The 10,319-nt window shown below is 31.9% G+C and overlaps 1 protein-coding gene across 1 annotated transcript; it reads right to left on the reverse strand.

Moving 5' to 3' along the window:
• Window positions 1–719: 719 nt before the first annotated feature.
• LOC133285453 (thermospermine synthase ACAULIS5-like) lies at window positions 720–4,003 on the reverse strand. The gene is made up of 10 exons (XM_061482684.1): window positions 3,706–4,003; window positions 2,804–2,870; window positions 2,600–2,694; window positions 2,397–2,499; window positions 2,202–2,290; window positions 1,955–2,111; window positions 1,624–1,699; window positions 1,444–1,502; window positions 1,098–1,234; window positions 720–1,011 (listed from the first exon to the last, which is right to left on the reverse strand). The coding sequence occupies exons 1-10, from the start codon at window positions 3,852–3,854 to the stop codon at window positions 939–941; spliced, it is 1,005 nt and encodes a 334-aa protein (XP_061338668.1). The 5' UTR covers window positions 3,855–4,003; the 3' UTR covers window positions 720–938.
• Window positions 4,004–10,319: the final 6,316 nt, after the last annotated feature.

Below are 10,319 nucleotides of genomic sequence, written 5' to 3' on the forward strand. Positions count from 1 at the left end.
TATTGATAATTTTTTTTTTACAAACTACACCATGTCTCACCGGTAATATACTATTCAAGAGTGTATTACCAGTCAGACATAATGTAGTTTGTAAATATAATTTTCTCCATTATTAATAAGGTAAAACTAATTTAATGTTACATAAAAAAGTGTATCTTATATTGTGAAATAAAATCAAGGTAGGTCTCACTAAAAAATAAAAAAAAATCAAGATAGAACCTACCTTAATTTTATTTCACAACATATATTAGTTTTACCCTTATTAATAACAGGCAAAAAGAGAGAGGGTGAAATGAATAATTGATGTGAGAAAGCATGGTTTTAAAAATAGGGGTTAACGTCTCTTCTTTTATACGAGAGATCAAAATATTTTTACACACATATTTAGACGTGGGTTCTATTATAAATTGTTTCTCTCACCTCATTTTTCTCTCTCTCCTCAGTTATTCTCTCTATAGGAAATAATCATTATCTCATGTAAAATGAGAAAAGTATTACCCTTAAAAATATTATCGCGGTTATAACATATATTTTTTTTTATTGTATATCAAAGAACAGAAAAATATTGGAACAAAAATTAAGAAAATATAACATCTTTTTTTTTTAGTATTAAGAAAATATAACATCTTAAACAAGACCGTCAAGCACATTTCAAATGGGGAGAATAGTAACAACTCATAATAGTGATCCTTTCTCTTTCGTTAAGTAGTTAACTTGGTTTTTCAGATTCAGGATATTGGTAAATCCGTAGACATTATAAGCATGTTCATAAAGAAGAACAAAATAGGACCCGCTTTTTGCTCATTCAGGTGAACTACACACCAAAAGGAAAAAAAGAAAAGAACAAGGGAAAAAAATACATAAGATGAAAGAAAATCTTGAGAGCCTTTTCAATTGCGTTGAGTGTCTTTATGCATTATTTTTGTTTTGTTTCTTGGCTATGCATGCTTGCCATACCCGTGTATGAACCTAGCAGCTTCTTCTGTGTATACATGAGTTTCATTGTCCAGCCTGTCAATAGTGTCAAAAGTCTGTCAAGAACAGAATACTACAGGGGAGCAACTGCAAGAGGATGTGGGGAAGTGTTTTTCACTTACGACAATCGAACAGTTTTGCTCAAAGTTGAGGCTGATGAGAATGTTTTCCCGTCAAGATATCTATTTTCCCCCTTAATCCTGTGTCTCATTCTGAGGTCTTGCTCTTCTACACTCAGGTCCAGTGGAGAATCTGAAGCCTATCATATTCCAAGAGGAAAAAAAAAAATCTTCGCATTAAGGACTCTTGATTTTCTATGTCCTTGTATGCAAACATTGTCTTAAAATACGTTTCTTATAAAATCTTCAAAACAATTTTTTTACTTGGTGTCCTTTTCTTAGTACATAGGATAACATGCATAACAAACAATACGAAACAATTTGAAAATTTATTATCAATAATATTTACCATGACCCATCCCCAAATATCAGCATAGGAGGGTATGTGAGCTGAATAAGCTACGACATCTGCAAACAAAAGGAAAATGGTTGATTTGATTTAACTGGATATCAAAATAGCATTATATAAAACCGGGAAAAACATATTTAGAAAAATGAATATTTCCTTTGCCCTCGTAAGATCACTTACATTTGAAAACCTGTCTCAAGGTGTTGTAGATAGACGAGAACACTTCTTTGTGGCTAAATATTCCAGCTGGTCCTGCCTGAATAAGTATAAGAACAATAATCACAGGTTATATAATTTGGGAAAGGATCCGTTTACAAATTTTTTTGAAATTTTTTACAAATTACACTATGTTCTCCCGGGAGAACATAGTGTAATCAGTGTTCTCCCGGGAGAAGATAGTGTAGTTTGTAAGAATTTGTAACAAAAAAGTTTGTAAACATAACCTGCCCCATTTAATTTTATTTCATTTATTTCAAACATGCTGACTTGGTCCCTCTGCCCAAATATATACCTGTGTCACAAATATGCCACCTTGCTTTAGTCTAGGCTTGACAGTGAACTCATAGAAGGACTTGGTGTAAAGTTTATAACAAGGACCTCCTTGAATTGGGTCTGCCAAGTCGCCAATTATCACATCATAGCTCTCATCTCTGGCTTCTAGCTCAGCCCTGCAACATGGCACATAATAATTGGTACTTGTTGGCAAAGATAATTAAAAAATGATCCAACAAGCATGAAATACTTGTTGATTATCATACCTGGCATCATTGATGATGACCTCTAGTCTCAGATCACGAAATGCTTCCTTGTTTGCAACTAAGTATGATTTGCAGAAGTTCACCACCTCCTGCTCCAGCAAGCACAAAGACATGGATTCTAATCAATTAGCTCCACGGTATATTGGAATGTAAATATAAAGTGAAGAGCTAAATTTGTACATAGGAGATTTTTACCTCATCTATGTCACACATTACAACTTTGTCTATGGTCTTATGCCTGAGTAATTCCCTTGCAGTAGACCCTTCTCCTCCTCCCATAATAAAAACATTCTTTGGGCTAAAACATGGCATAAAAAGATAATGAATTTTTTAAAAAAAAAAAATGCTATCTACATCTCATTAAAATATCTGTGACAGTTAAAGAGCAAAGGAGGTACTTAGGATGGTGAAGCAGAGCCGGATGAACAAGACATTCATGGTAGATAAATTCATCTGTCTCTGCACTCTGAAGCTTTCCATCAATTACCAAAGCCTGCAAGAGGGCACAGGAAAGTAGAGCATATAGCAGATAATTAATAGGCTAGTTTAATTTAGTTTCCTGATCAATAAAGGTAACTTTCTTTTGTGTGAGGCATGTGAACCTTTCCAAAGGGTTTTGTGTCCAACAATGCAATGTCTTGGTACTGGCTAGCTCCTGTATGCAATATACTGCACCCGCACCAAAGATAAAAAATAAAATAAAAATAAAAGGATAAATGATATTTCATATAAGTAACACATGAATGACATCCACAACTTTTTTTGATTTTTTTCACTTAAACAAATAAGGAGATAGAAAGGAAAAGTGCTGCCAAAAGTATTTAAAAAAAAACACTGATTTGTAAAATCTGTAATATAATAGTATCTATATCGATCAAACAGTTGATAATGCTGGACTTTGTAAAGAAAAAGCTAAGTATTATTTTCATTTTGTCTGCCTTTTTCATGGCCATAGGCAAAAAGAGCTTATGACTTTTAGGATCCCTTTACTTTTTCCTAGCATGAGAAGATGAAATCGCCGAAATGTCCGGATATACAGCCAAGAAAACTAGACATTAGCCGCAGACAACTAGTACTGTATTTTTGTCTCACTCAAACCCCCAGAAAAAGATCTTGCTTCTTTTAGCTTCGAATTTTTATGCTTTATTCTTTCCATGAATCTTCTAAAATCATCATTAAGAAATAGAGATAATAACTAATAATAAACTGAACATCAAAAGGCCAAAACACCCGTCAAAACAAGAATAACCCTATGAGAAAATGGAGGGTTCAAAATGAAAAATATAATGAAGGAGTGAGACATATTTTTGGTTTATAGTCCACAAGAAGTAATATATATGCAGAACATCGATTTTGACAATCTGATTGAGAGAAATGAAAATAAATTCATAGTTTTGTCAGTTGAGAAAAATGGTAATGTGGTATTAAAGCTAACTATTATGCTTCTTTGTGTGTCTAAGAACAAAAAAAGAAATAAAAAAGAAGAAGAAGAAGATATATGTACCTATTGAGAGCAAAACACCATCTCAAGTTCTCTTCAATCTCTTCTTCATACCAACAGCTCTTCCTGTAACCATTCAACGAATGGCCTTGGCCATTGACTTTATTAATACTGCCATTGCTGATTGTATTTGAGAAAGCTATCTCACCCATCTTCCTTTGCAACTCAGAACCTTCAGAGCTATTGAACGTGGGGTTGGAAAGAGAGCTAAAGAAGAGAAAAGATAGCGGGAGAAGAGTTGTGGAGAGATTAGGAGAATGGGAGGAGAATATAAGGAGGTGGAGAAGGTAGGAAAATCAAAAGGGACAATGATTCGGGTTGGGAATGTGATAACCAAGAAATATAGCAAAGTGGATGTGATCAATACTTGAAAAGAGCAATATCCTCCTGGGTTTTCGTAAAGTAGAAAACAAATAAGCTTTGGGGGATTTCTGAGGTTGATTTGATACCATAGTTAGGCTAATATCTTTTTTATCTATGTTGAGTTGCATATGCATGCTAATACAGTAATACAAATCCGTCATGAAATAAAAAGATACCTAAAAGTAACTAGTTTTTGGTCATGTCCATAGGGAAAAAAAAAGTTCAATTAATAACTTTACCTATGTGAATCGGTAGGGTGTAAAGACAGTTTTTCCTTGCATATTGGGATTTGATTAATAAGGTTTGGTATAAGACATTAATGGCAACTATCCATTAATACCTATATAGATACAGTCTGTTCAAGAAAATCATCTTCAAGGTTGCCTGTATGGGACTTGTGATCTATTTATGCTCCAATGGGTAAGAAAATTAGTCCTTGCTCTTTATCATGTATGCCATCTCACTTATAACATTAAAAATATTATTGAAGTGAAAGAGAGTAATAACCAACGTATGTAGTTAAAATGCCACAGATTAAATGGTATAGATAAAGAGCTTTAACTTACTTCAGGGTCACTTAAATAAGATTTTCTCAAGAATGCATATAGATGGCATGCATGATGATATTTAGTGATGTTAATGCTACAAAGTTGTCACATAGGAGATGCTTGTTTAATGTAATAATAATATATTACTATATTAGAAAAGGATAAAAGATGATGATTGTGAGAGTGACAATTACCGAAAATTCTGGTAATTCTTTTTTTCGTCTCTGTGAAATGTGTGCAAAAATCTTGGGTTTGTGAGAGGAAGACAGAAAGAGAAGGGAGCGTGCAGTGGAGACCATCATGTTTATTCTTTTTGTTGCTTCAAAAGCTAAGGAAGAGAACTGCGCGTGCCATGCCATAAGTACTCATTATCACTGTCACCCTCAAAGGCAATCCTCCAAACTAAGAAATTCAATTTTCAGCCCCACCATTACAAACAAAAATTAACCATTATCACTATTCCCTTCCTCTCACCATCGGCCTGATCCCCGGTACGTGCAATAAAATCTTTGATACTACTGTTGCACCAAGATTCAGTGCATCTCAAGCATTACACGACAGAAAAAATTTGTCAGAGAAAATAAAACTTTAACTGACATGTAATATTTTTATTGGTGAGATGTACTGAATCTTTGGTACTACAGTAGCATCAAAGATTTGTTCCAGTACGTGATGTGGCATTGGATGGTTTCATCTTTCAATCGAGATTCTTGAGTGCCCTCCAATAATAGATTTATTTTGTACCATTAAATATATACAACATTAGTTATAATACTAAAAATATAATTCACATAAGAAATAATTAAGGTGTCAATATTTATAATCTTTATAATTAAGGTGATAAATATTCATTACATAATTAGAAATACTAAAATTTTCTCCCTCTTATGTGGGTCCAGATATTTTATGTTGACGTAAGGTTGGCATCAGCATGATGTTTTCCACATAGACATTAATGAGGACAAGGGGGACGGGAAAGGAGAAACTTGTTGCTCATGCTGGCCAACAATGAATTCAAGGAAATCATCCTCGGTTGGGGTTACGGGGAAGCTATGATGGACTCAGTGTCCTTTTTTTTCTTTTCCTTCTTTTTTTAAGTTATTGTGGTTCCAGAACTAAAAATTAAATAACCCGTGACAATTTAACTTTTAAAAACCGAAATTGGAACATACATGCTCCATGCAAGACATATAAAATAGATAAAGTATTGGAAGGAGGATAATTTAGAAAAGAGAAAACTTAGAAAGATTTAGATGGAAGATGTTTCTTTTATTTCTACTCTATTTTTTTTTTTTGATACAAAGTGGTGGAGAATACACTTATTTGTATTTGTGGCACCTCTTTGACCAATTGTTAGGATTATGCCAACACATTTCTCATTCAATGGTTGCAAGTGACTCTCTAGGCTTTGTTTGGGAATTGGTTTTAGGAGGGAGAAGGAAAGGAAATGGAGGGTTTTAGAAAACCCTTACTTTGTTTGTGAGTTTAAAATAATGAAGGGAAGGAATTGGAGAATTTTACTAAATCCTCCAAAACCCTTCTTTTTCTTAAAATTAAAGTTCTTCCAATTTAGGGGATTTGAAGGAAAAAATATTAAAAATTATTTATCTACCCTTAGCATTAAAATGTGAAAACTATATAAATGTGAATTATTTTTAAATGTGACATTATTAGAAAAGTCTTAAATATGACAGAATTTATCGACGAAAAATATTTCGTCAAAAATAGTGATGAATTTTTTTATGAAAATCATATACGTCAAAAAAATTTCGTCAAAACTAAAGACGAAATTAAAGATGGAACCAGATTTTGCCATAATCAGTGACATAAATTTTTTACGGAAAAAATTCAGTCAAAATTATTAATAGAATCTAAATTCCGTCAAAACTTTCCACGAAAATATTTTCGTCCAAAATTTTGACGAAACACATTTCCACCGAAAAGTTTCGACATAAAACAATTACGTCAAATTTTTTTACGGAAAACATTTCCATCAAAATTTTTGCCAAAAAATATTTCCTTTAAAATTTGTGACTAAAAATATTTCTTAAAAAATTTTGACGAATTTTTTTTGTCAAAATTCTTTATGTAATCTAAATTTCATCAAAATATTTCCCTCAAAATATTTCACAAAAAAACATATTCATTAAAAATTTTGACGAAAAATATTTTCATCAAAATTTTCAACGAAACACATTTCCATCGAAAAATTTAGACGGAAAAAAATTTCATCAAAATTTAAATTTTGTCGAAAGTTTTCGACAGAAATATTTTCATCGTTTGCAACTTAGAAATTTCGTCGAAAATATGATCTTTTTTAGTATTGTGAAAAGTACATAATAATTTTGTTAGAAATTTTAAATTTAATTTAATTTGTAAAATATGATAATTATATTTATTTTAAAAATGGGATAAAATAGTAAAAATATCCCATTAACACTCTATTTTCTCCCTTACCATTTTTTTAACTCCCAAACAAGGGAAGAGATTACCCTTCGATTTCCTTCCTTTCCTTCCCCTCCCCCCCCTGGATCCCCTTCCTTCCCCTCCCCTCCAAACTCTCAAACAAAGCCTTAGAGTTTTCTATAATCTCATAGTCTAAACATTAATTATGATAGGTACATACAACAAATCTTTAGAACTCTCATGGAGTAATCTAGAGTAGACTATTATACAAGGGGCATGTTACGTTTATAATTTTTTTGTTTACAAATTCTTATAACTTCAATTATGGACACAGAAAGGGCTACCTATAGGTTGGATTAAGGTGTCATATCTTCTAAAGGGGTGTTGTACTAAATACTGATAGGTGAGTGAAGTCGTCAAAAGAAAAATGGCTATTATCAGGTCAATGTCGATAGAGTGAAAATTTCTGTGAACGTCGGCTCTTAAATGGGGTGACAATGTTACAAGTTCCATATTGATTGCCTATACAACTAATGTGGGGCTTATAAGGCCTTGAACATTTTCACTCTTTAAGTTAGCTTTTGAAGTGATGATCTCAAGGTCCGTAAGAATTACATAGTTGAGGTTGTAAGAGTTTGTAAACAAACAATTATAAATATAACCCTTCCCATTATAAAATTTGGGTTAAACTACTTTTAATATAGTTGGACCAAATAATACTAAGCCCACTGGATCAAAATCAAGATTATTATTCAACATTAACAACCCCTGGAAAAGTAAGGATTGAGACACAAGTGTTTGGTAATTTGGTTGGAAATTAGAAAACGAATGTAGAACAACGAAACATTTCATCATTTTTCTGTTTTCAAATACTCCCAAGTGGTAACTAAATTTTTTTTTAGTATATAAGTGGTAACTAATTTATTATTACTATGTTCTGCATCCAAGTGTTTTCAATAGGATATTATGACATATTAACTATATTACGTAGCATAAAATTTTTAAAAAATAATAATATTTAGAAAGGACAAATATAGAATGGATCAATCCTTTTTTTCTAACATCAATCCTTTCTCATCAAATTCAAATGACTTTTGGGCCTTCTAAATTTGGTTTGATCCTAAACTACAGGAGATAATAAGGCCATTGATTAGACTGTACTTTTGTACACTTTTAATGTGCTAAAGTAAAAAAAACAATTGAAAACTTGAAAGTCCCTTTTGAAAATTTGGTAGTAAAGATAGTTAAAATTGATGTCTAGATCAAAGTTGCATATTTTGTGTTTTATGCAGCGTACACTTGACAGGTAGCTATTTTCAAACGTATCCTCTGTATTTGATGTACAGAACTTCACAAGCAAATGCACATTGTTTTCTCGTTCTAGTTATGCCTAACTTGCACATGCTTTGGAGGTCATTTCCATGTGATGGACAGAGTTATTTGATGACATTATTTGCCAAACAAACTTAAAGTGATGAAACTTGCACACCAATGCAGAAGTTTCAACTTTCAAACCATTTTATTTAAGAAAGAAACTAACAAGTAAAAAGACACTCAAATAAAATTTGGGAAGTGTTAACTGTTGCGATCATGGAAAATATACTTGTCGTACCAGTGAAGCGTAAAGTATTGTTTCCACGAGGATTGATCTATCAAGTAATAATTTATCTACGCGATCAAAGTTAGATCCATCTTTAGGATTTTTGAGAATATAATTTAAAATATAAAAATGAAAAAAAAAACTAACCATTAAATGACAAGAACAATAATCAAGAACACTTTGAACTCAAATAACGCAAGAGTAATTAGGGTGTTGATTTCTCCAACGTCTTCCTAACGAATCTACCATTCCGTATGACTAACATTCAATTCATGTTATTGACAATTATTTCATAATTAATTAAACTCTAATCCCTTGGTGTTTTAATCTTTTACCCTATTCAAAACTCTAATCTCTTTAGTGATCTCTCATAGGGCAAGCATTAAGAACAAGAATTATGTGTAATAGATTTTGCAAGTCTATCCTTATATCAAGCAAAACCCAACAATTAACCAATAGGAATCCTACACCAATATTTCTATTGTCATGCAAGACTCATGTGTTCATCTATGAGTGATCAGTTCATAAACCATGTTAGGAGTGAGAAAACAGATTAATTGCATAACATAGAATTGAATATCAAATTACAGGAAATGAATAAATAAAACTAGGAATTAATTGGTTCCATCTAATCCTAACTACAAAGAAACCTAGTCTAACATAGTCAGGAAAACTAAGAAAACAGATAAGAAACTAATGAAAAGCATAATAAGAACTCATAAACTTTGCCTCCAAAGTCGTCGCTCAGCCATCAAAAGTTATTAGAAAAACCCTAAAGTGTATCTTTTATAACAAAAGATCCATGGGCATTCATTAACGATGTTGCTAGCTGAAGCGAGCAAATTCGACAGCAAAAATATAGTTTCATATTTTGGGCATAACTTGAGTTATACTCGTCCAATTAATATGATATTATTTTTGTTGGAAAGATAAAAGAGAGATCTACAACTTCTATGAAGAACACAAGATCCAAATCCATCATCTTTGATACAAAAACTTGTCCGAAAGACAGTTTCAAGAAGATTTTTACTAAATGATTGCTCCTCATTTATTGTTTTAAATCCTTCTAGCTTAACCATTGCTCTAATGCTCTATAATAGCAATTTAAACTTGAAACCAATATATTTTTAAGTCACTATCATATCAAACATAAAAAACTCCAAAGTCTTTTGCATTTAATAATGTACACATTGTCTTTAACCATATTCATCGATATTAAGCACATTTTGGTCCTAATAACATAGTGTATTTGACACTTAACATTAAGAAACAAAAAAAAAATATTTAAAAAAAAAAGTGCATTTTTTTCTTTGCGCCTAAATATGCTATTGTGTGGACGTTATTAATGATTCTCCGAAGTCTAAGTTCACTTCAAATTGGTTGTTAAGTGCAGGATACTATAGGCAAAATTACCAATTTTACGAAGTTACTCATCTCGAGTTTTTATGTCTTTATAAAATTAAGGAGAGAATACCAAATTTACCATCATAGACAGACGAAAGACAAAGAGGTACATCTCCATAATAAAGAACTTGATTTGTAGATTTGTTTGGCGAGCTATATGTGAATGATTGACTAATTAAGCAGATTTGTGTGTCTCGTTCACAAATCTTTTTAACGTTTTTAAATGATTTTTTAATGTTGTCTCCGGTTATCCTTTCTAATTAAGTATAGCCGGTCAAACATAATAAGTGCATTTT

This window comes from Gastrolobium bilobum, unplaced genomic scaffold, assembly GCF_033153095.1.
Source record: "Gastrolobium bilobum isolate Gb01-03AN ecotype WA unplaced genomic scaffold, APGP_CSIRO_Gbil_v1 utg7290, whole genome shotgun sequence".
Classification (NCBI taxonomy): domain Eukaryota; kingdom Viridiplantae; phylum Streptophyta; class Magnoliopsida; order Fabales; family Fabaceae; genus Gastrolobium; species Gastrolobium bilobum.

Coding starts and splice junctions, on each gene's coding strand:
- LOC133285453 (XM_061482684.1), bottom strand. CDS start 3,854: ATGGGTGAGATAGCTTTCTCAAATACAATCAGCAATGGCAGTATTAAT. Junction 2,871..3,705: donor TGGTGTTTTGCTCTCAATAG/GTACATATATCT, acceptor GTGCGGGTGCAG/TATATTGCATACAGGAGCTA. Junction 2,695..2,803: donor ACACAAAACCCTTTGGAAAG/GTTCACATGCCT, acceptor GCCCTCTTGCAG/GCTTTGGTAATTGATGGAAA.